Source organism: Neolamprologus multifasciatus, chromosome 22 (genome assembly GCF_963576455.1).
Source record: "Neolamprologus multifasciatus chromosome 22, fNeoMul1.2, whole genome shotgun sequence".
Lineage (NCBI taxonomy): Eukaryota > Metazoa > Chordata > Actinopteri > Cichliformes > Cichlidae > Neolamprologus > Neolamprologus multifasciatus.
This window is the reverse complement of record NC_140459.1, coordinates 8627560-8653561: the sequence shown is the minus strand read 5'-3', so window position 1 is coordinate 8653561 and position 26002 is coordinate 8627560. Positions and strand designations below refer to the sequence as shown.

General features: G+C 41.9%; 2 protein-coding genes across 6 annotated transcripts in view; both read left to right on the top strand.

Annotated features, from left to right (window-relative positions):
• Positions 1–18267, top strand: part of atp9b (ATPase phospholipid transporting 9B) — a 58239-nt gene extending 39972 nt beyond the window's left edge. For 2 of the 4 annotated variants that reach the window (XM_085148008.1, XM_085148011.1), the window contains 3 exons: positions 567–770; positions 1323–1355; positions 1635–3130. In XM_085148008.1, coding sequence (XP_085004134.1) covers positions 567–770; positions 1323–1355; positions 1635–1771 — 374 coding nt within the window. In that variant the 3' untranslated portion in view covers positions 1772–3130. Of the gene's footprint in view, positions 1–566; positions 771–1322; positions 1356–1634; positions 3131–18153 lie in introns of those variants that run through there. The other 2 variants (XM_085148009.1, XM_085148012.1) reach the window with 2 other exon arrangements.
• A 1113-nt stretch (positions 18268–19380) lies between these two features.
• The window catches only part of nfatc1 (nuclear factor of activated T cells 1), a 51782-nt gene continuing 45160 nt past the window's right edge, over positions 19381–26002 (top strand). For both annotated transcript variants that reach the window (XM_085148014.1, XM_085148013.1), the window contains exons 1-3: positions 19381–21612; positions 23037–24084; positions 24389–24548. In XM_085148014.1, the coding sequence (XP_085004140.1) occupies positions 21594–21612; positions 23037–24084; positions 24389–24548 (1227 nt within the window). In that variant the 5' untranslated portion in view covers positions 19381–21593. The remainder of the gene's footprint in view (positions 21613–23036; positions 24085–24388; positions 24549–26002) is intronic.

Genomic DNA, 26002 nt, shown 5'->3' with positions numbered 1-26002 from the left:
CGAGGTTTTTAATTAAAGGCCAATACTCGGTATGTGGAGAGGGAAAAAAAGCAATATGAAAGGAAGAAAATATTAGGAACTGATCGGGCATAATTTATTACAGACTTTGAGTCGGTGGAATGCGCTGTATTAAGCCAATATGAAAAAGCAATTACGTGATCAGTTATAGGCTATTAAGCTCAATTTGTGTAGTGTTATGATAAAATGAAAGGCTATCAAGATACAGCAGGCGCCCAAGGATGAGTGTGTGTCTGGACACTCAAGAGTGAGACACACTGGAAGTCATTGTGGATCCTTCAGCCTCATAAATAATGTTATTGAATCAGTCCTTATCTGCAGACACCATAATCCTTAACTCAGTGTCCCAGACCACTGTTGATGAAACTGATAGACTGGGCCAGTTAATCTTTAGAAAACAATCGTGATTTCTTAAAGGGAGATCTGGTGCACAGCAAGTCCTGAATGAATAATGAGTAATGTAATTTTAGTTAAGCCCAGACACTTAGACCAGACCTAATCGCGCAAAAAAGTTTTTAAAGTCCGCATGTTTCCTTTGGCGCCACCAGGGGGCATCCTTATGTACGGCGCGCTGGTGCTGTTTGAGTCGGAGTTCGTTCACGTGGTTGCCATCTCCTTCACGGCGCTCATCCTGACTGAGCTGCTGATGGTGGCGCTGACGATCCGCACTTGGCACTGGCTCATGGTGGTGGCTGAGTTCTTCAGCCTGGGTTGCTACCTCGCCTCACTCGCCTTCCTCAACGAGTACTTTGGTAGGTATACCTTTCCTCTGAGTTTTTCACTACTGGTTTACTGAGCTTTTAAACATTTAAGATTTCAGGAGATAATAGAATATCTTTATATTTAAAAATCTTATCAAATAGTTACATGAAAGGTTGTATGAGAACTTATTGTTGTACTTTAATCTGCTAAATCAAACCTTAGTCTGAACAACCATGAAGAGTGATGCAAATATGCTATTTTTCAGTTGCGAAACAGTCAACTAACCTGCTTGTGAACAGCTTGAACAGTCGGTGTGAGGCTTTTACTTTTGGTTTGATACGTCCAGTATTGATTGGTCTGAGTACTTCAAGGAACCACCTTCTTCTTCGCTGTGCCCGCTCTTTTTAGTTTGATGTAACACTACTTGGCACCTAAGTGTTGCACTGTTGTTTAAACCCTCAGCTCTGTGCTTTTATTCCCTCCTCAGTCTTTTTCTTCTCTCTCTGTCTGTCCTATTTTTATTTCTGTCTTCACTGCTAACCTTTTTGCACTGCACTCACTGTTTCTGCTGCACTTCTTTTGCTTCTATGTGTCGGCAACAGGCATAGGCAGGGTGTCGTTGGGAGCTTTCCTTGGTAGGTGTACAGCCTGTGAATTCACTTCTTTCTCCTTCATCTGTCTCTGATATTATATATCTGGTCTTGCATCTGTTTGTTTGCATCATCTTATGTTCTTGGGTTTATTTTGTCGTGTGGGTCGTTTTCATCTCACGTGTTTACGTTTTTATTTTCATGCTTTGACCAGTACGCAATCACCAACATAATTTTAGAGCGCGATCATGTCGCTGTACCCTTTCCTAATTTCCTGTGGAGTTATGACAGAACTCTGACGATTGTCCTCTTTCCTTCTCCCAGACTTGTCCTTCATCACGACTTGGCCTTTCCTGTGGAAGGTGTCCGCCATCACACTCGTCAGCTGTCTTCCTCTCTACATAATCAAATACCTGAAGCGCAAATTTTCACCACCAAGCTACTCCAAGCTCTCCTCATGAGCCAAACTGGGATTATGTTTTTGTTAGGTTTGTAGTTCTGTGCAGCAATGAGCTTTGTAATTTTCGCACTTTTTGTACACACTGGTCCTCAGTGATGGACAGAGGAAACACTGGAACAATCAAAAAAAAAAAAAAAAAACTGAAACAAAGTTGTTGGGGTTTTTTTGAGGGGGGGGTTTGCCACTGATACATGGAATTACTTGAAAAGATTGAGCACATAATAAAAGACTGTCAGAGGAGGGGTACAGGCGTGGAGAGGGACGTGGTATAAGTGACTGCACTTGGAAGGCCCGAAACACTTGACCCCACTTTTTCCCAAAGGGGGTCGACCTGCCTTCTTTTGTTTTAAAGCATTTAAATACAGTTCAGATGCATTACTTTCAGTGTTTAGATTTTTATATGTGGCGTTTGGAAACTTTTTTATTATAAGTGTCACCTTTTTTTATTAATGGTATTAATTACAGTTGCTGGGCGGTGTGTTTGAACAGTGTCGAGCTGCAGTAAGAGAGAAAAGGATGATTCGCTGGTTTCTTGTGTTACTGTAAATAAAGTCTTTACATGCAGCTTTGATTGTTACTGGACTTAATGTAAAACTCGCTGTGTTTCAATCTCATACAGACGTGCATTAACCAAAAATCATTCGAGAGAAAATGCTGTTGATGTGTTGAGGGCCAAAGCTTCCTGGGACTGGCTTTGAAGTGAACTTTACATTTTTAAGACATCAATCTGTAGTCTTTGTAGTGTAAAATCAGAACTCCTAAATGTTTCCATGTTTGGCTTTGATTGTATCATTTCACACTTGTGTGCGTCTGTGGCCGTCAGTCCTCCTGTCAGCGTGGCAGCTCTGTGCCTCATTATGATGTTCATGTATTCAATCTGCATCTCAGAGGTTTAGGTTCCTGTTCGTTTTTTTTTTTTGCCTCCACAGCCATATCTGTACTTGAATCCTGCTGCTTTTCTTGGAGAACAAGTTTTTTCGTGATGGCAAACTATAATAAGGGCCCTGATTAAACTCTGCTGGCTGAAAGCTTTTAGGGCTGTATTGACAATTTGACTCTTTTGCTCCTGTTTGACTTTGACCTGCAGTGGACTTTGACATTCATCCCTTTTTAAGGAGGAATGAGTTTTATCATTGTAGTTCTTTGGGGAAAAAATACTTTGATGCAAATTGCATTGAATGTTTTAAATTGTGATTTTCATTCTTACAAGCAGCAATTCCAGTTGTTGATTCCTGTTTTCTGTCGAATTTCTTATGATCTTTCTTTCCATGGCTGACACAGCAATTTCTAACCGTATGTCTGTTATTTATAAAAACTGGTATTGATTAAGGAGTAATAAAAAGACAATGAATACTAAAAATGTTCCTGGTTTGGATTTTTCTAACAGAAACCAGAGGCAGCCAAGGATATGTTCATTGTTAGGTTTACCATCTGGCCACTAGATGGAGACAGAGACTAAATACTGGAGAGCAAATGAGTTTCAGTCATGTATGAACTTGAGTGTTGAACCTTAGGTGTTTACATTTAAAAACAAAACAACGTTTCTGTAACAGATTGCAAATAACATTTATTTCTTTCTGAGGCTCAAATGATGAAAACTGATTTAAAATCTGTGACCAGAATTTTCAAAAACTCCTATCTAATCAAATTATTATTAAACTAAAACTGTATTCCATTGCAACATTTCAATCATCTGAAGACTGATGAAGACAGTAGTGTTGAAATGTTGGTCTGTTGGCAAAATTAAACGTCTGTCTATTAATTATATACAAAGGGACTGGAGCATTTAGTTAAAGTTTAGACATGTCTGTGAAGGTTCTCAGTCATCCAGGTCATCGTAGTCAAAGGAGCTTGCAAAGAAAAGCGTCTGGACTTTAAGTTACTTGAAGTAACTTAAACTTAAGTAACTTAAAGAAGTCCAGACGCTTTTCTTTGCAAGCTCCTTTGACTAAAGTTTAGACAATTAAGTGATTCGCCTCACTGCTAAGAAATGTTCGTGTTAAATAAATTATTTAGAAAAATTAAGTGTGAAGTTTGGAATCCTTCACTTATGTCGCCACATGTAGTTGTAGAATCGTTTATGAACCTTTTCAAACCAGCAAAACATTTTATGCATTGGAATTTTAGCAATTATTTAACTTATTTAAGCCATTTTCATCAGTGTTGATGCTAAAGTTTCAGACTACCTAAGATGAATTACATGCATGTTTTAAATCACTTCAAGCACCCAAACCTGTAATTGACCCATGTTTCCATTTTTGTATTAAAATATCCCTCACCTGAGAAATATCTACTCTACTGTATGTACAACAAGAGGAAACGAAAGTGCAGTCGGTGCTTTTAAATGTAAGCCGCATGGAGGAAGCTTTAATGACTCTTTAAAAGAAACTATATGTTTTACCATGTAATCTAAGGCAGCCATTGAGCAAACAGACAATGTGCTATCAATTTTTCTCCCCATGGAGCAGGAAGTACTTTGCTGATGGAGGGTGACCCAGTGATGAATGTGATGGTCTGATGACTTCGACATGTTAAGAAAAGTTCTTTCATCTCACGCTTTTCACTTTGTGGGGAGGGGAAGAAGTGCTGCACTGCAGGTTGTGTTTTACTCTTCTTGCAACATTTATGAAAGAGTTATTGTGATTTGTTTCCCAGACCAGCAAAAGCAGAGAGTTAATGTGCTGCACAAGGAGCTTTGATGGACCGGATAATGCTCGTGGGACTAATGATTTATTGTACTAAAAGGAGAACCGCTGCAGATTTTTTGGATTCATTTGTGTTCTTGATGAAACTGAGTAATGGTACAGTCACTGTTTGTTTGTTTTATGGGGAAAAAAAATAAAAGAATTAGAATTTTTGTTTTCTTTTTGGTTAAAAACCAAAAGAAAAACACCTTTAAAGTGGTTTTAAATGTATTTGCGTTACAGAAACTGTGATTTTGACTTAGCTGGAATTAGACTGTATATAAAAGACGGACAGCGTGCCATCACCCATGGTTACTGAGGTCGTGTTGTGAAGCCTCAAGAAAAGCAGCATTGTGTTTTTAAACTAATATGACTTAGAAACATGAACACTCACCCTCACGTAAAATGAACAACACGTTGTATTCACCAAGCCCTGAAACTAGCAACCGAGACCATGAACTCATCAGAAAAATGTGTATCGAATGAATGAATGAGGAGATTTTTGTTATTAAGTAAACTTCCTCTAGCAACCAGAGGCTTCACCCCCTAGTGGCCATTAGAAAGACTGCAGGTTTAATGCACTTGTGTGTTGGCTTCAGACCACCAGGGGTTTGTTAATCACGGTCCAAAGGCACAGGTTCACCAATAAAACAAGCATAGTTTGAGCATACAGGTAATCATCCAATGCTTTTTTTTTCTTTTAGAAAAACTCCAACGACTCATCAGATCAATCTGTTTCAATGTCAGTCACTTCAATCGAGGTACAACAAAACTACTGCTATGTAACTTGGGTAAGTTATTAGTTGCCTAGCACTGAGTAATATTTAACACAACTGGTCATGTGTCATCTAGCAACGCAAAAAGAAAAGAGAAACAAAAAACGGAGCACCTTTTTAGCACAGTGACGGTAGCAAGCATCAGCTAAACACCTAGAAGCTCAAAATTTGCTCCCGAGTGAGGCAGAAACAAGAGAGCTGAAGTGCTCTAAGTCATTGGTTGATAAATAAACATCTCCTTATATAAACGGAGACAGAAGAGCCTAAGTGCTCCGCTCTGTTCAAATGTACAGAAGTAAGCACAGAAAACATTAAAGTGCTTCTGAAGGTTAAAAAAGCAGTCAGGGAAAAGAATGTGTTTAGAAATGATCACATTAATGCGAGAATATTGATTTTCTTTTTAAACTACTGGCCACACAAATCACATCTGGTGCACTTTCATCAAATAGTTCTTCTCAGTTTTTCTCATTTACTTGGGTTTAGTTTGTTATTGTGCACGTCAGAAAGAGCACTTCTCATTCTTTGCTAGCATTTGAAAAAGTTTTAGGATATTTATACAATTAACTACGACAGGTGTCTACAAATTGTCCATCTGATAGTTCAGATCTGATGAGAACACAGCTGTAAGTCATGAATATACAGTGGGATGCAAATGTTTGGGCAGCCATGTTAATAGTCATTATTTTCCTGTATAAATTGTTGGTTGTTACAATAAAAAATGTCAGTTAAATATATCATATAGGAGACACACACAGTGATATTTGAGAAGTGAAATGAAGTTTATTGGATTTACAGAAAGTGTGCAATAATTGTTTAAACAAAATCAGGCAAGTGCATACATTTGGGCACTGTTAGCATTTTATTGATTCCAAAACCTGTAGAACTAATTATTGGAACTCAAATTGGCTTGGTAAGCTCAACGACCCCTGACCTACATACACAGGTGAATCCAATAATGAGAAAGAGTATTTAAGGGGGTCACTTGTAAGTTTCCCTCCTCTTTTAATTTTGTCTGAACAGTAGCAACATGGGGGTCGCAAAACAACTCTCAAATGACCTGAAGACAAAGATTGTTCACCATCATGGTTTAGGGGAAGGACACAGAAAGCTGTCTCAGAGATTTAAGCTGTTCGTTTCCATAGTTAGGAACATATTGAGAAAATGGAAGACCACAGTTCAAGTTAAGGCTCGAAGTGGCAGACCAAGAAAAATCTCGGATAGACAGAAGCGACGAATGGTGAGAACAGTCAGAGTCGACCCACAGACCAGCACCAAAGACCTACAACATCATCTTGCAGCAGATGGAGTCGCTGTGCATCGTTCAACCATTCGGCGCACTTTACACAAGGAGATGCTGTATGTGAGAGTGATGCAGAGGAAGCCTTTTCTCCGCCCACAACACAAACAGAGCCGCTTGAGGTTTGCTAAAGCACATTTGGACAAGCCAGCTTCATTCTGGAATAAGGTGCTGGGGACTGATGAAACTAAAATTGAGTTATTTGAGCATAACAAGGGGCGTTATGCATGGAGGAAAAAGAACACGGCATTCCAAGAAAAACACCTGCTACCTACAGTAAATATGTGGTGGTTCCATCATGCTGTGGGGCTGTGTGGCCAGTGCAGGGACTGGGAATCTTGTCAAAGTTGAGGGACACATGGATTCCACTCAGTATCAGCAGATTCTGGAGACCAATGTCCAGGAATCAGTGACAAAGCTGAAGCTGCGCTGGGGCTGGATCTTTCAACAAGACAACGACCAGAAACGCTGCTCAAAATCCACTAAGGCATTCATGCAGAGGAACAAGTACAACGCTCTGGAACGGCCATCTCAGTCCCCAGACCTGAATATTATTGAAAATCTGTGGTGTGAGTTAGAGAGAGCTGTCCATGCTCGGAAGCCATCAAACCTGAATGAACTAGAGATGTTTTGTAAAGACAAATGGTCCAAAATACCTTCAACCACAATCCAGACTCTCATTGGAACCTACAGGAAGCGTTTAGAGGCTGTAATTTCTGCAAAAGGCAGATCTACTAAGTATTGATTTCATTTCTTTTTTTGTGGTGCCCAAATTTATGCACCTGCCTGATTTTGTTTTTTATTATTGCACACTTTCTGTAAATCCAATAAACTTCATTTCACTTCTCAAATATCACTGTGTGTGTCTCCTATATGATATATTTAACTGACATTTTTTATTGTAACAACAGACGATTTATACAGGAAAATAATGACTATTAACAAGGTTGCCCAAACTTTTGCATCCCACTGCAAGTACTGCAAAAACATTTTAGAACAACTGAGGTACAACCGTTTGTGAAGATGGTAGAAGCTGCTCATATAAATATTTTGCAAGGGAAAAAGTGGAGGAAGAGAGGAGAAGGAGTCTGAATATTTATATTCAATTCCACCATCAGGCTGGGGTCTTTCTGTGTGGAGTTTGCATGGGTTCACTCCGGGTACTCCAGCTTCCTCCCAAAGTCCAAAGACATGCAGTTAGTGGGGATAGGTTAATTGGAAACTCTAAATCGCCCATAGGGTGTGAATGTCTGTGTCTCCTGCCTCTCGCCTTAACACAGTTGGGATAGGCTCCTGCCCCCCCACGAATCCTGAAAAAGGATAAGCAGCAAAGAAAGAATGGATGGATGGATGGATATAGGGAGATGCTGATGGCACAGCCAGAAGCTTCTGGATATGATCCACCAGCTAGCTGGGGTCTTTCTGTGTCCTTCCTGTGCCTGCATGGGTTCTCTCTGGTTAGGCTTCGTCCTGCAGTCCAGACACATATATGTTAGGTTAAATAGGTTCGACGTGTGAGCGTGAATGTCTGTGACAGACCGGCAATATGTCCACGGTGTACCTTGCCTCTCGGTCTGTGAGAGCTGAGATGAGATGGAGAACAGCAAAGAGTATGGATACAGCATATTGTCTCTTTGTCCACAAATTGAAGCAACAGGAAACCCAGCAACATCTTTTTATTATTATATAGTGTTGCGTGTAGCAGACCCATTGTTTTTTTTCCCCACAGTGCTTGTTTTTGGTACAGATTGTCCACATAGATTTTTAGCATTTTACCCATTAACTTTTGTTTCCAGTGATGTGTTGGATGTCCCCTCATTCAGAAATGTCCCAGCCATGGTGGATTTGAACCCAGGACCTTCTTGCTGTGTGGCTAACCAGCTCCCAGTCTTAAACTCAATATTTAGGTATCCTGTGAAGAATCTGTAGTCTGGTACAGTAAAGTAGGCACTTAAAACGGGCGACCGTGGCTCAGGGGGTTGGGAAGCGTATCTGTAACCAGAAGGTTGCCGGTTCGATCCCCGGGCTCTGTGTCCTGGTCATTGTGTCCTTGGGCAAGACACTTTACCCTACCGCCTACTGGTGTTGGGGGGCCGATGGCGCGATATGGCAGCCTCGCTTCTGTCAATCTGCCCCAGGGCAGCTGTGGCTACAACCGTAGCTTGCCTCCACCAGTGTGTGAATGAATAGTGGCATATATAAATACAATCCATTATTATTATTATTAAAACATAAAGGGAAAGAATGAGAAACACAGTTGTAAAGTCATTTTAACAAAGTATCCAAACATTTTGACCACACTGTGAGAGATTTGTCATTAGATTGCTCTCTTCCACAGCGTGTCGTTTGCCCCGCCTTCTTCCCCTCATGTCAATCTGTCATGGCAGATGGCCCCGCCCCTCTCTGAACCTGGTTCTGCTGGAGGTTTCTTCCTGTTAAAAGGAAGTTTTTCCTTCCAACTGTCACCAAAGTGCTGGCAACCAGTGAATTGACAACCAAGCATGCATTTTCTGTTTTCAGTCCCTGCAACACCTTGGTAGTCAAATGTGGTTTACATGCACTCAGCAAACTTTATGTAAAACCCATCGACATGAGAGTTCACACGTGGACTGCAACTTCAACATCCCCGAGCCGTTTTTTGTTTTTAGCTGCTGAAACCGCTGCAAGCTCAGATTTAATAGTGTGAGTGCAGAAACGCAACAGTGAAGCTGTTACACTGTCGGAGTGGAAGTTAATAATCTAATGTTTCGTCTCTCGTATACAACAAATTGTCTCATGTCATAAAAAAATGACTCCATAACTTAATTTGAAGCCCTCCAGGATGAGACGTTTTCGCAAAACACTTCTTGACCTAACTCGATTTTAGCCAACCCGTAAGTGGAATACAAAACACTTACACAGCAGAAAGTTCAGACGCATGGAGCATTTGTCAAATTAGTACATTTTTTCACATTTTTGCAGCTTTTTTTATTTGCTGGAGGGAGAGCCCTGCCATTATGCCATTATGCTATCTTGTTACTAAGCGGCTAAGTGGCTTCTGTAGCCATATTCCCTCCGACTGGGCTTATTATAAAATTCCACAGCACCCTGTTTGAATTAAGAAACAGCAACGAGCAGAGATAAAGTTACTGTTAATGATATTCCCTGACTTGCTTAATGGGGGAGAAGACTTTAAAGTGCCTTAAGGAAGACGAGACTATTTTTCATTCCAGGGGTCCAACGTTTAATTATTTATCCATACGTTAAAAAATGCATTATTAACCGCTGAAATTACAGAATCTGCATCCTTGCCAGAAAGGCACTCCAGCTTTTCAGATATTGTTTTTTTGGGTGATGCTGGGGATTGCTGGTTCAATCCTAAGACCAGCAGGAATAATCATTAATAAAGCCACAAAGTTCGAAATGCATCCAGCGGAGCAGCTCAACAGACTTTAGCTGTACCGAGAATCAGTCACTGTATAACTGTGAGACGTTGTTTCTAGGAAATGTATATTAAAAAAAAACAGTCATTTCAGTTCAGTTCAATCAGTTTTATGTATATAGCGCCAAATCACAATAACAGTCACCTCAATGTGCTTTATATTCTAAGGTAAAGACCTTACAGTATTAGAAAGAAACCCCCCAAATCACATGACCCTCTATGAACAACCGCTTGGAGACAGTGGGAAGGAAGAACTCCCTTTATAACAGGAAGAACCAGGCTCAAGGAGAGGCAGCCAATCACCAATATCAACCAGGTTGGTTGAGAGGCAGGAAAAAATGAGTCATACAGAGAGAATCTCATCATTAACACATCAACACTTTAAAGATGATCTGTTATCTCCATATCAGCGCTGTTTTAGTATCTTTGGGCTCTTGGGTTAGATTAGTACACTGGGCCTTAGTGCAGGCTCTCAGACAACTTCCCTTTGATTGGCTGCCCCTTACAAAGAGAAGGTTTAAACAGCATGGCTGCTCATTTACAAAGTCACTGCTCTTTGACATCACTCAGACTCAAGAATAGAAAAAAACTGTGCAAAACGGACTTTTTAGATCTGTCTGAACCCTAAAGATTTGACTCACATACACTCACCTTGTTATGCAAAACTTTGGCCATTGTTTGTCATGAGTGTCCAACATTTTAAATTTATGTATGACAGACAATACGGGATCAGGTGGTATCACACCTCCATACACACACTGTTTTGCTGTTAAATTGTTTGCTTGTTTTTCTTGGCAGCTGTTTTCGGTGCACTGACATCACGTGGCATTTCACCTGCATTCAACCTTCAAACACCAGTTCAAATATTCAGCTGGAATTTCAGCTAAACTCTGAGTTTTCAGATGTCAAGATGTGAGATACACCAGCTGGTGTTTTAACTGTTGTTCACTCCTTAAATACCAACAGTGGTCACGCTGAGTTTGTGCTATTCAAACAGTTTAACTTTCAGGTAAACTGATGTGTTAAAGATTTTTTTCAGAGCTCCCTCATTAAGACTAGAATAAAATGACTGCTTTGACTCCGGCTCTTTTATAAACCATCTCGGTTGTAAATATTTCACAATATTTTAACCCCTTCAACTATTTCTGGCACTTCCAGCTCCACCTTAAATTTGAGTTTCTGTAATTATTTGCTGATCAGCTTGAATTTCACATGATTTTTTTCCATCTCTAGCTTCTGCCAACATTTCATCTCTTTCCTCTTCCTCTTGTCTGAATGCCAATTCAGTTTTGTTTATACCAGGGGTAGGCAACTCCAGGCCTCGAGTGCCGGTGTCCTGCAGGTTTTAGATCTCACCCTGGGTTAACACACCTGAATCAAATGATTAGTTCATTACCAGGCCTCTGGAGAACTTCAGAAATGCTGAGGAGTCATTTAGCCCTTTAAATCAGCTGTGATGGATCATGGACACATCTAAAACCTGCAGGACACCGGCACTCGAGGCCTGGAGTTGCCTACCCCTGGTTTATATAGTGCAAATTCATAACAACAGTTCCCATTAGGTCATTTAAAATATAAAATAATATAATGTTAAGCACAAATGCTCCATGCATTCTTCAACTATTTTCATTACTTATATACAAACTGTCAGTGCCAGAACCTGAAGTGTTTAAACTTTACATTGTAATTAATTATATTCTTTAAAGCTGCTACTAGAGACGCTCAAACCCATTTAGAGCTTCATTGTCAGCTAGCATTTAAAATGCTTTAACTCCATTTGGCACCTTAAAGAAACAATATTGACTTTATATTCTGCTTTTTGGTGTGAGCAAATGCAGCATTCTTGATGTATTTATTGGAGATTCTACATACAAATTATTGTCACCTATATGCACAACTCATTTAATCAAAGGTACTGAGGTCTAAAGTTTGACTGGATCATTGCAACATATTGATTATTTTCTTTTTCTGCTATTCTGTTGATTTGCTGTTGTGTTTGAGACATCTGCATGCATGACCAGTTTCAGCTAAGCTTCAGTTGTTGGACAGGTGGTCTGACATTTGAGTTTAAAATACTTTGATGCAAACATTTTCTAAATGTAAGCAGGGTTGCCAGGTTTGTTTGGGGTTTTTTAGAGCAAGCCCTCCAAATAAGCCATGCTTGTTCAGTCTTATTCTAATTGTATTGTCATGAACTTTAACATTTAACATAATAATAATAATAATAATAATAATAATAATAATAATAATAATAATACATTTTATTTAAAAGTGCCTTTCAAAGCACTCAAGGTCACTGTACACAGTAGAATAAAAGCAACATAAAAGCAAGCAGTTTACAAAATCATAAAAGCATAAGACATAAACAAATAAAATAGCAGAGTGGAGAGGTTATGTGGGGTAAGCTATTTTGTACAAGTACAAGGGTTTTGAGTTTTGGACTTAAAGAGAGCGAAGGAAGAGATATTTCTTAAATCAGGAGGTAGGGAATTCCAGAGTCGTGGAGCAGAGCAGCTGAAAGCCCTGCTCCCCATGGTTGCAAGACGGGGGGAAGGGACGGAGAGTGAAAGGGAAGAAGAAGATCTGAGACAACGAGATGGGGCGGTGATCTTAACCAGATCAGAGAGAGATGATGAATAGCCCTAAATGTGTACAAGAGTATTTTGAAATTGATGCGATATTTGACCGGGAGCCAATGAAGCTGCTGGAAGGCAGGAGTGATGTGGTGGACAGAAGGGGTCCTGGTGATGATACGGGCAGCAGAGTTCTGGATGCGTTGGAGCTTGTGGATGGATTTTTGAGTAAGACCAAAAAGAAGTGAATTACAATAATCAACAAGGCTATGGATAAGAATGGCAGCAACATGTGGGGTGAGAAAAGGACAGAGACGATTAATGTTGCGCAATTGAAAATATGCAGACCGAGTAACATTATTAATGTGTGAATTGAAAGATAAAGTACTGTCGAGGATGACACCCAAACTTTTCACAGAGGAAGAAATGAAGACCAGTGAGTTATCGATAGTAATAGAGAAACTGTTGGTTCTGGATAATGTTGATTTAGTGCCTACCAAGAGGAGCTTGGATTTATTACTATTGAGTTTGAGAAAATTAGAAGAGAACCATGAATTTAGTTCAGCTAAACAGAGGGTAAGGGAGGATGGGGAAAGAGCAGAATCAGGTTTAGTGGACAGATAAAGCTGGGTGTCATCGGCATAACAGTGAAAATGGATATTGTATTTACGGAAAATATGTCCAAGCAGTAGGTAGAAGGTAGATAATGAAAAGAAGGGGCCCCAGGACAGATCCCTGGGGCACGCCAGTGGTCAGAGGGAAGGGTTGAGAAGTAAAGGATTTGAGTTGAATGAACTGAGTGCGATCAGACAGGGATGATTTAAACCAGGCTAGTGGAGTATGGGAGAGACCGATAGAGGCTAGCCTACTGAGAAGAATAGAGTGAGAAATAGTGTCGAAAGCAGCACTCAGATCGAGGAGAATAAGAATGGAAAGTAAACCGGAGTCAGCTGCCATAAGAAGATCATTGGTTATTTTTATAAGTGCTGTTTCAGTGGTATGGGAGGGGCGAACCCCAAGACTGGAACTGTTCATACAGATTATTATTAGTTAAATGTTAAATAACATGCTAAATGACCCCTTAGTGTCTGAGATGTAGCTCTCAGGATTTAGGGGTTTTTTTTGCAATTTCTCTGAGTAAGTTTGGACTGAATTAGCCGGGACATCCGGGAAGATTGGCAAATGTTTTCCACGTGTAAATAATCTTCCTCACTGCAGAATGATGGATGTCAGACTGTTTGGAAATGGCCTTATAATCCTTCCCAGATTGATGGGCAGCAACAAGTACTTCTGTATGATCATTGTTAATGTTATTCCTCCTTGGCACCTGAATGCTCCAGCAAACTGCCAAAACGTCTGCTTTTATAGAGGCGCTCACACTTGCTGATGAGCAGTTAAGTGCATTTGATTAGCAGCACCTGGCTGCTGCTTACCCTCTTAACTCTTATGGAAGCAGTAAAGTTGTACTTAGATTTTCACTTAGACTTTCTGTGATAATCATAATGAATACAGTATCTACTTTTAATACTTTTGCGTACTGCTGCAATTTTTTTCAATGTACAGTAAAAATAAAAACTTGTTTCTTGTGATGAGCGCACAGATATGCGTTGAGGTTGTTGCACTAACTGAAGAATTTGCAAACCAGAATCATCCGAGTGCAAACTTCCTCTTGGGCCAATAAGCTTCTTCTCCTTCCCAACTCAGTTTGTACCACAGTAACAAACTAGTCTGTTGGTAACCACACTCCCCTGCAGTTAAACTATCACCATTCTTCACTTATGTAAATGACCTTCAGACACGGTGTCCCTGCACCCATGACCAACAGTTAAGAGACCGTAACCTGCTGTGTGCCTCAGGGAGCTGTTGCTCAATCCTTGTTATGCCTGAGCCTCATGCCAGCTCTGGGACTGTTAGAGAGAGAGAGAGAGGGAGAACGAACCTCCCGGCCGTCTGCTGGAAATGCTCCCTCAGCTCTAAAAACTCCTCCCTCGCATGTAACTAAGCAACAGGCCTTCAAAACAGGAAACAGAGCAGGGGATTCCGTCACGGCGGTCGAGAAAAAAGGAGAACATTGATGGGAGACAGGAAGTCTGACTGTAAGAAAGAGCGGGCATGGTGGTTGGGTGTGGTGAGGGGTCACCAAAGTTTTTATGGTCCAAAAACTCCAAAAATGTTTCTGTTTTTACTCCCTTATAGCTCAAACAGGTGATAATAAGAGTACAGGGTTCACTCAGTACCAATGATTCAACCAGGTGGTGAGACATCTGGCTTCCAATGCTTCATTCTTAAGCAGTTATAAAGCAGAATTGTTCATAGAGTGTTTTCATGGTGATATAATACTTTTACACTCTTACATTTTTGTTTGATCTCAGCTCTGAATACCTTTCTTTTCATCGCTCTCGTGTCTTTTCAGGCCACTGTAAAGCTGTGCCAGTACCAGATTACTTCATGTCCCTTGAAACCAGTTTTCTGGTCACAGTCTGAACTCAACTCTTCACAGAGACTATTTTTAATGTTTTATTATTCTACATCAAGAAACACTTTATAAAATAGCAGTTATGAGAGTACATATGGCGACAGGGGTGTGTGAGGAAGCTTAAAAACACAAAGACCTACAGTATTAATTTTTCACTTTCCTTCCAAATTATTTTTCCAAAACAAACAGGTGATTGAGCAGTGGGAAAGCTGGTATTTTGGGCCAGTTGTTTCTCGGTTTTTGTAAAACTTACAATGCCGCCCAATGTTCCATCATGTTTTTGTTCAGACCCAAATAAAGCCGGGCTCTGGAGTTTGAGGGTTAGAACTGTGGAAAGAAAATCCAGTCGAGGTCTTTTCCACCTCGCTGTGTCCAAACCACGTCATACCAGGCAGAGCGCTCGCAAAACTTTGGCAGCGGCCGCGCACGGGATGGCAGACGACAAAAATCTGTGGGTTTGTGATAGGGAGACCACCCCCAACCCCCTGATCGGATTTACCCCTCCCTCTTAGACCCTTAAAATGATGTACCACATGAAACTCTGGGAAAAGCAGCTCGGCAGCGCTCCCAGCAGGGAACACAGGGAGACGTGGGGTCAAACATGTATTTAAAAGATTCCTGGACACAAACATGATTTACAGCCTGATTAAATTAGCAATGTGATTGTGTCACTCATTAGAGATTGCACCATAAAGAAAATGTTCAGCGCGCTGCTTTGTGTTTGTGTTTGTGCTGTCCAAACGAAGTCACGCCGCTAGCTCACAGCGAAGGTCACACAACCGTGCAGTGCGAAGGCCTCCCTTTAAATGCACTTTAAGTCCGGGGATTCAAACCTGCTGCAGTCATGTCGTGATTTCACATGTACACCACCTTAAGACTTTTAACTGGCTGGATGCTCTTTGGCAAACAACTCAAGTGTGCCACAGGGACTGTTCCCTTGTTACAAGATGTTCATTTGGGATTAAAGTTTGAGCCAGCTGCTTGCTGCCAATCTTTATTGCCCAACAAGTGCCCTGTGTTTTACTGCTCTTAACCCTCAATATGCTACTGTATTACAAAGCGCTATACAAATACAGACCATTTTACAAAGTCAATCTTTACATTAAAGAGCAGCTTAACTGCAGCTGAATATCTGTTTTTAACTCACCTACTGTGTTTTGCTTCCTTCTTATGTTGCTGCAGTCAGTGTCAGTGCATTGTGACACAGCAAATGAGTGTGGTTAATGAAACACCCGTAGACCTTAGACAGATGATGGACACAGACACCGTGACATGACCCACTGTTTTGTGACCTCCTGGATTGTAACATTTTGGCTGTTGGTATGTTTTTGTTAGTTTGTTTTTAGCCTGAAGTAACCATGTTTGGTTGTGTGGGTGGATGGTTGATGGGTGGATCCTGAGTTATGCATCCATCGACAGTTTGTTAGTGCAGTTTAGCACACATTCTGACATATCATTGATCAGTGATAACATTTTAAAAAAGCTACTAAAGGTAAAGTCAGCAGGCCTAAATTGGTGATTTGAATTGTCTGAGTAGGTAATAAGGGCAATCCACAAATAGTGTTAATAGGTGTGGTTAGTTTTATGGGTGATTTACAAAAGTTGTGCTGTTTTCTACACCCAGTTTAGAGTTCAAGTTCATTTCAACATCAAGCGTAAAAAATAAGACGTGCTTTTTCCCCAGTGTTAAATATTGATGTAATTAACAGTAGATTGTGTGTTGGAAGCAGTGATGCATCAACTCCCAGAAATACATATGCAACAGGTTCAGTTGCTCTGAGTTCCCTCCTCTTACGTATAATCTTATTGCTGCGCTCTCTTTGTAAACACCTAAAGTGCTCTTTTTTACACCAAAACCCAGTTTGGTCTGCGTTAGCAATCTGGCCATATGTTGACACCACGGTTATTATAGTTAACTTAAACTAAAAACTAAATGTGAAAAAAACATGTTAAAAAAGTAAAAATAAAAACTGGAATCACAACAACAGTTGCCTCAAGGTAAAGACCCCACAACAATGCAAAGAAAACAGAAAAAACCCCAACAATTATATGACTCCCTATAAACTAGCACTTTGGCAACAGCGGGAAGGAAAAACTCCCTTTTAACAGGAAGAAACCTCCAGCAGAACCAGGCTCAGGGAGGGGCGAAAAAGACATGAAACTAATAAAAAATAAACTAAAACTAAACATTTTCAAACACTAAAAACTCAAATTAAACAAGAAACAAGAAATCCACTCTGGGAATTAACAGAAACTAAACCGATTTTTTTTAAGTCAAAATGGAGACTAATTACAAATTACAAGACTGTAATAACTCTGTAATAATAATAATAATAATAATAATAATGATGTGGCTAGATTCCTAATAATTTCATCTTTCATGACATGACTTTAGCGGGTTTTTAACATGGAGGTCTATTGGGACTGACCCTGCTGGAGCTAGCCTCAAGTGGCCATTTGAGGAACTGCACTCATAGGCACCTCTATGTTGGTTTTTTAGCCTGGGGGAGGGGGGGGGGGTGTTCCTGCTTGGTTCTGCTTTACCAGTAAGGCCTTCGCTACTACACTAAACTAACTCATAGTAAAAAAAAATATTGGATGAGTATGTCTGCATATCACAAAAATACTCTAAGCCTTGCCAACGGCTGCAGAAATGCATGAATTCATACTTAAAAGTAATGTAGGGCTTGAGATTTGACAGTCAAAAGGAGCACATGTACAGATACCCACCTTAAATATAAAATGTTGTCCACATGCCAGAAAGGAAGCTCCACCTTAAATCAGAAACTTGAAAAGGGCTTCAGGGGAAACAAATGCCTTGTCATAATAAAAAACCAAACAAATTTGCGAGCAGCGATTTTATTTAGAATCAGATCTGTGTTTGAGACCTGTTTTTTGCAAATGTTTCAAATCCCAAGATCTGACGTGGACTTTGATGGTGTCTTAACATATTTGAAGCTTAATTCGGAGCCATCCCATAGAGCTAAAACAGCTCTATGAGTCCATCCGGTCAACATATGTTGTGTCACTTTGCATCAATAGTGACAAGTAGCTTTGCTGATATCAAAGCAGTTCTTCTGTTTGCCATGCTCTGCCTACATTATCAGGGCAGGATGTTGGCGTTGTTTCTCATTATCTGCTGTATTCTTTTTTCAGTTGTGGCTTTGGACCCATCCGGTCTTTAGTGGCCTGTTACTAAGGCTGGTCCACAAACCAACAACAGGCATCGCTGGAAAAACTACGAGCCCCAGCACCTCGCTGACGTAGAAGAGTCCACGAGTCAATCAGCAGCAGAGCTATTTATTAACTGCGGAGTGGTGGAAGTGTTTACTGCAGCACATGTTTCAGTTTCACATAGTTGTGGAGTGGCAACCCGGCCCCCCTTTTTTGCCCCAGTTAGGCCCCCCCCACAGCCCCACGAGAGCTTTCCATGAGGTCAAAGAAACGAGTGGGGCTCTTTAAATGACTGGAGAGCCACCGAGCCACGTCCCCGTGATGAAACAGACGGCTAGGGTTTCACAAGTGCCGTCACTCCCGCAGATATTCTGGTGAGGAGAGAAAGCTCGGCCAAAATGAGATCCCAGTGGGTGAGGAGGGAATATTGCTTTGGATGTGGGGGCATGCATGCCATGATGTTGCATAATGGAGATAAATGTGGATTAAGAGCTGATTTCTAAAACTATTTCTCTAACAGCCAGTCGCACAAAGTCCCACAAAGTGCAGGGAAGGAGTCATACTGTGAGGAAAATTGTGCATGATGTAGTTTGCACCTTGACACAGATAAACGAATGGGTGCAGAACACGCAGAAGTAGTGGAGTTTGCACCTTCTGCATTTAAATTAGGAAATGGGCTGCTAACTATATGCAAACTATGTGAGAATATATTAATTGGCCTGTTTTTATTCTAAATATTTCTCTCTGGTGAAATTGAGGCTTTTTACTCCCACTAGTGTTAGTCAGCTCAGTTAGTCCAGACCGACATATCTAAACAGTTGTCAAATGGATTTCTTTCAAATGCTCATGTTTCTCACAGGATGAAACCTGTTGACTCTGTTGGTCCTCTCACATTTCCTGCAGTACTGCCATGCAATTACTATATCAGAGTTTTTCCTGGCTTAGAGCAGGCCTTTAGACAGGCGGCTGTGTATGTATGTTAGTACAAACAGTCCATGTACAGTAAAGGTAGCAAGTTTGTGTTACCTTGTCTGACAGGAAACTATGCTTTAGTTCTCAACATCGGATAAATAAACTAATTTTAGCAAAAACTAGGGGGGAGGCTTTTTTTTATTTTAGTGGTGGGATTTTCCTTTAGAACAGCCTTTGTGGTTTTGAGTGAAATGTCATGACTATTGCCATGAAATCTGGGTGGTAAATATTCAGACAATGCTTTGGTGAAATCTCTATTCTTTTTAAAAAAGGTTCGCGCTCTGAGGAGAGTCTGCAGGATGGCAATATTTAAAATTTTCATCTTTGCAGTCAGAAAAAGCAAAAAGCAAATATCTAACAAAGTTATCTGATACCAGAGTTGCTACTGGCATCAGTTACCATATCTAACTGTGAATTTAAAATGCTTTGTCTCCCAAATTTTGAAACCAGTTGCCTTATTTATGTTAATACAGTATATTTGTGAACAAACTTTTAAAAATGGTGGAATGTAGCTTGGTTGAGCTGCAGTTTTGCTCTTGCACACAAGACTAAAGGGTAGAATCAGTCTGATATAACAATGTCTTGAATGCAAAAAGCATTCTGCAAAAGCCCCCTTTTCTACATACCAACATATTAGATGTGTTACTTGTCGTCGCGGTGAGAAATCTTTCAGCAAAGCACACTCCAGGATTACCCGAGAGATGGGTAAAGTGTTCCTGGAAAGATAATGCTTCAGACACTCGAGTTAAAATGAAAAGATAAAAGAGTGACCTTTAAAGGTGCACCGTAACACGTTCAAACTGAGAGTGGCCTTAGCCTGACACCACCAGTATCACACCAAACAGGGTCTGCTGATATGAATCTGTAAAGTAGCTTCCCACCTCCAGGGATGGACAGACCGTTAGAGAGCCTCATGTGACTGTTGTCATCACAGAAACCTCGGGCCTGCTGCCAGCTGCTGGAAGGTCCAGACCTTCCAAAGATAGCAACAACCCAGCCTGCGAGTGCTGAGGATAGGGAAGGCGAATAAGTCTACACCGACCACGGAGCGGCCTGTGGAAAACTCTATGAACATTCTCAGTTCAGCGTGTCAAATGACTGGGTATAGCACTTGATTTTTATATAGTGCTCCTATGCAAGTCCTATGCAAACACATAATTATATGTGTTTGTGCCCCGCAGACCTGCATTCAGGGAGGGGGAAATGGAAAAACAATTATTTGCCTTTGCAATAACTTCAAAAACCCACGAGAGGCCTAAACAAGATCTCAAGGAATTCTCATGCTTTATATGTTGGTCATGAAACAGCACAAGGTGGTCACTATATGTTCTTGCATGTACCAGCACACCTGCTCTGCTGCTTCTGCAGCGCCATCTGAAACTCCACAAGCAGGCAGCCTTTAACTTAACATCCTACGCTAACCAGATGATGAATGGCTCTTTCAGGGTGAAAATGGCAGCAGTTTAATGTAAAATGCTCGTGAGGATTAGACTGCACATAAATCTTGATTTCCATGTGCAGTGTCTTACAGCAGCGCGCTGATCACTCCTTTGAAAGTGACGCCAAGAGGAACAGATTCAGCAGATAAAGTGGGTGGAAACTGCAGATTAACGCTGTTCATGCTCATTTAGTCAGTAATAGATGACGAGGGCACAGTTTGAGTTGCACGTTTTCTTTTAAGATCTGTTACCTTAACAGTTCATAGCGTGTTGTGCTGTGCTGTGTCATTCCAACTTAAGTTATTCCACTGTTTATATTCAACAGGATGCTAGCCCTGGCTCATATTGTGCAGGATTAGCTTTTGCATTGGATGTTTCATTCCAGTCACTCGGAGCTCGGCAGTTTGGCGTGGCTTGTTTTACTCTCTCGGATCTTTCGAGGTTCTCTGCCAGCTTCTCTAATTGGCCTCTTTTGCCTCTGGAAACCCCCAGTGAGAGAGAGGATCTCCGCTGGACCCGTGCGGTGGTCGGACGCGCAGATGCGTCAGAGCGGAGGAAGGGCGGTGCGTCGGTGCTGAGGTGATCCCCAGCTTTAAAAGCGCACAAGTTCTCTGTGCGCCGAAGCAGTGCGTCACGGAGACCCAGCAGAGGCAGGATCCCCCAACAAAGAGTCAGATATCTCAGCACAGCGACGAAGATAGCCTTTCTTAGCGCAAACGTCTGCATCCTAGTCATGACCTTATTCCACGTGTTTTAACATTTCGTCGCTTATTTTTCTTCCCCCCACTTTGAATGCATTTCCCCCCCTCCTTTATCTGAAAGAATAGAGAATCATCGTTTTTCCCTTCCACCGAAATAATTTGTGATTTCTGATCGTGGTGAAACAGCGAGAGAGGATCCTGAGCAACAGCTGGGGGAATTTATCCGCTCCACTATATGGATAAGGAATCGTATCCGCCTGCAGCTGTACTCAGAGTTTGATCTCAGAAGTTGCTCTGCTCAAAGGGGAAAATGAAATCTGCTGAAGAGGGTGAGTTTGACTTTTTGTCTAGGCTTTCCCATCAGAGTGTTTAGTTTCTATTTTATTTATTTATTTTTAATCACAGCGAGGTGCGGCTATTAACGTGGCTTTTTTTTTTTAGCTTCTTGTCAGTGCCTGACACTTTACACGCGTATGCGATACATTAAACTGGGATGTGTTGTTGAACCGTGGGTCTTATCCACACTATCTCAGTATATTGTAGTTAATTACAGTATTAAAGCAGCGGTGTAGCTATTTAGTGAGTGCCCCTCCCTGCTGATTTGGACGAGGTGGGCGTGGTTCCGTTGCTAAAAGTGCGCCCAATAATGTTAGTCGCTGAGGACTGTCAGGGCATTGTGGGTAACAGTGTGCGAGTGCTTCAGAGGACAGTATTGAGTAGAGTCGTTTGATGGTGCCACTAACCCCCCCCCCCCCCCCCCCCCCCCCCCCCCCCGAGGCAAACTGTCAGGATGTCAGCTAATTTTAGAAAACAGACACTTCAGTGCTACTGTATCACTCACCACGAGCAGGATTTTAAATGTAGGCATAATTTTCTTTTATTACAAGGAGTCATATGGTGCTGCATTGATGTCATAGTCTTTATGGCTGGGCCCCTAATTCTCTCTAATTTACAGCAGACGGGAGCTGCGGTGACTGCATATGTCTGTCTGCAGCCGCCGTCTCCATGCGTATCAATGTGCCTTGCTGTGGTCACACTCAGCCGGCTTCATGCACCATATAACCACAACTGCCTTTCCCATGTCAACCCCCCGCCCCTCCGTCCTCTGCACCTAATTGTGACCTCAGCCATCACCACAGATGGGCAGAGTTTCATGTGTCCCAGCGGGAGCACTGGCACAACACCACAAGCTTCTCCTGGCTTGGTACAGCGTGCACCTTTACAGCATGCAAATAAACGAGTCATGTCCCTCCTGTGTTTATTTTCGATGGCTGCTACAACATGAAACGGGCCAACAAAAGCATCAGCGTGTTTTCATAAAGTTACAGTTTACGGGCACCGCGTGCATTAAGTGGTATAAATCTGGCAAATGTGGAGTGGAAAAAAATTACCTGGTTTTGCCTTTGGTTATTTTTAGACTGGAGTTATTTTTGGCTCCTTTATTCGGATTTCCCACCCAATTTGCTTTGTACAATGTGGGCCATTCAGAAAGAGTTTGTATCACTGGCCTGACTGGCGTGTTTTGAGAGCCTTTTCAGATGAGGCGATACCTTTTCAACTTGCAAACCTTCTGCTTCAGGAAATGGTCAAGGCCAGATCCAGTAGGCAAGCTGTACTTTTGCCATTATAGCCAACGCCTCTGTAACAGCTCTCATAAGACTTAACTTTGGCATCGGTCTCCCTCACAGTGAGTGCAGCCAGTGAATGTGTGTTTGATTATCGTGGTAACAAACTCAATCTGTTTGCTTTCCAGATGCATATGGCTACACGCCAAACGTCAGTCTCTCTCTCCCACTGGGCAACCCTTGTCTTCCCTCCCAGTACCACAGCCTGCAGTCCAGCCCTGCCATATCTGTCTCTGTCAGCGAGCCTCACAGTTATGACTCCCAGGATGACATGAGAACGGCCGGATACTTTTCATCCACAAGCATCCGCCCAAACGGAGCCCCGACCTTGGAGAGCCCTCGTATCGAGATCACAGCCTACGGTCAGTTTCCTGAGGATGAGGTGGAGGAAAGCAACCTTCCTGTTGCTAAGAGAGTCAACTCCATAGTGACACTGACCATCCCTAGTGCAGATGGCTACCGTGACCCCAGCTGCCTGAGTCCGGCCAGCAGCGTCTCATCACGTAGCAACCTGTCCGATGCATCCTCCTATGAGTCAAGCTTCTCCTACAATTACGACAACTCACCCCAGAACTCCCCCTGGCAGTCTCCCTCTGTGTCCCCCAAGGGCTCCACCCTCACCCTCCCCAGCGACAGCTGCGCCTCCGGTGGCTCTCCTCGTCACTCCCCCTCCACGTCCCCTCGCACGAGTATAACGGACGACACCTGGATGGGACAGCGTGGCTCCAGGTCCAATTCCCCCTGTGGTGCAAAGAGGAAGTACAGCTTAAATGGCAGCGGAGCACCACAAAAGCACTTCCCTTATTCACCCAACCACTCCCCAGGTCTGTCCCCACAGACATCTCCTCGCCTCAGTGTCACAGAGGAGACCTGGCTGCCAAACACCAACCAGTACACCAACTCAGCCATCCTGGCAGCCATCAATGCCTTGACCACAGATGGAATGACTGACCTCGGAGAGGGAATCCCCATGAAGGCCCGAAAAACCAGCCTGGAGCCCAGCCCCACCATCAACCTGAAGGTGGAGCCTAGAGGTGAGGAGCTGAGCCCTAGGGAGCTGTGTCAGGATGAGCACCCAGCAAATCGCATGTCCCTGAAGAAGGAGGGCTACTGTGGTGGGTTTCTGGATGTACCACAACACCCATATTCCTGGTCAAAGCCAAAGCAGTATGTCAGGTAAGGAAGGCGGTTTACTCAAGCATGAAAAAATGCAATTAAATGTAAAATTCTTCTAGTATTTCTGGCATTTGATCAGATATGTTGTTCAAAGACCGTTATTCTTTCACTATGCCTGGAACCGGAGTGAATTTTGAGTAAGGATTAGTGTTTAAGCATCTTTAAGCTACTGGCTTTATCACATGCTCTGGCGTATCGCAGTGTCCACATTCTGCACATTCTACCTTGATAAGCCCATCTAAAATAAGCCCTCCTCTTGTTACGGTGACATGTTGAACATGTATTTTTTTTTTTGCCACTACAGCCCATCTTTGCCAGCTCTCGACTGGCAGCTGCCATCCAGCTCCGGGCCCTACAGCCTGCAGATCGAAGTGCAGCCCAAGTCCCACCACCGAGCCCATTACGAGACAGAGGGCAGCAGGGGAGCAGTGAAGGCTCTGGCGGGAGGACACCCAGTCATTCAGGTCTGCTAGAACCAGTGCTTCTTATTTGCATTTTGACTTACAGCGACTTTATGTGAAGACTAATGTTTTTCCTTTGTATCATATGAGCATTTTAATAAGCAACGCAATCTAGAATTTCAAAAGAAAGTGGCTTGAAAAACAAAGAGATTCACATTTATCATCCACTGACTGGGAACGAAGCTTCGGTTTCCTGCGGTAATCGGAGCAGCACATGGTTTGGCCATTAGGCTCATTTTTACTCCGGCTCCTTACCTCGTCACTTCTCACCTCAACACGTCAACACCTCCCTCCTCTTGTCTTTTACCTCATGTGTTAAAAAAGATTAGAGCGACATGTGTTTCATGACCTGCCTCTTATGTTATTTAAAGATGTCACATTTCTGAATGGAATACCATAGGTATGCTATTAGACAGACCAGTCCACTCAGGCAGTCAGTTCCTGTCCAGACGAGGGTGACTCAGATTTTTCCATTGCGTTTTCAAGTGCAACGCAGACAGTTACGAACTAATGTAGCATGGCCAGTAAGAGCTTAGTCATGAGCTTTAACCACAGTAGCTGTGGTGGTCGAGTCCAAGAAGAAAAAATGTGGACATCTGCAGATGTTTTGGTTATAAACCCATCTGGTCCCCCAACCATTACGCCACACCGCTGACCTCAGTGTTTGAATAAATAAAGGGTCTGCAGAGAGGCGTTAGACAAAGCGAGTGTAAGGAGTTCTGTTGGTTTTATTAACACCTTCTGGCTTTTTCTTAACACGTTACAAAAAGTCAACAAATTTACTAGACACTCTTGTGTTTTTCCTTCGCTTTTGATAAAATATTTTTTTAGACTAAGCAGTTTTGCATGTTTCTTCAGGCATCAGGGAATTCTTACATTGCTGAAGAGTGATTTTAATGTATCCAGTTTGTGAACTGCTGTTTTGAAACCCTGACGTTGGTATATGGGGGCATTGCTTTCTTGTTTTTTGTTTGTTTTGTTGTGATGAAGACATGCCCATGTTTAGATTAGTTGTCAGGGAGTGCTAACTACTACCTTGGTTATCTGTATTTCACTGGGATAGAATTAGATGCAAACTGTGACATGAAAGTTTCCTTCCCTCACAAACTGACTCTTTGTCCTTTGTCTATTTTAATCCAACCAAATACTGAACAATATGATACGACGCCCATTACTCAAAGCAGCCTTTACTAACACGTAACATGAATACAATTTAAACTGGTTATAAAAAAAATCCAGTCTCCAAACTTGCCCATTTAATCCAGTGGGTATTAACTCATCAGCCTCAAGTGGCCATTAGAAGAACTGCAGTTTTTGATATTTCAAATTTACTTGGATATTTCTGCTGCTGAAGTTGCTGTTTGGTTTCATGTCCATGCAACATGTTCACCCTCAACACATTTGGACTTAAGTGCATTAAAATAAGTGATAATAAAATAAGCTGGACTGGATATTGA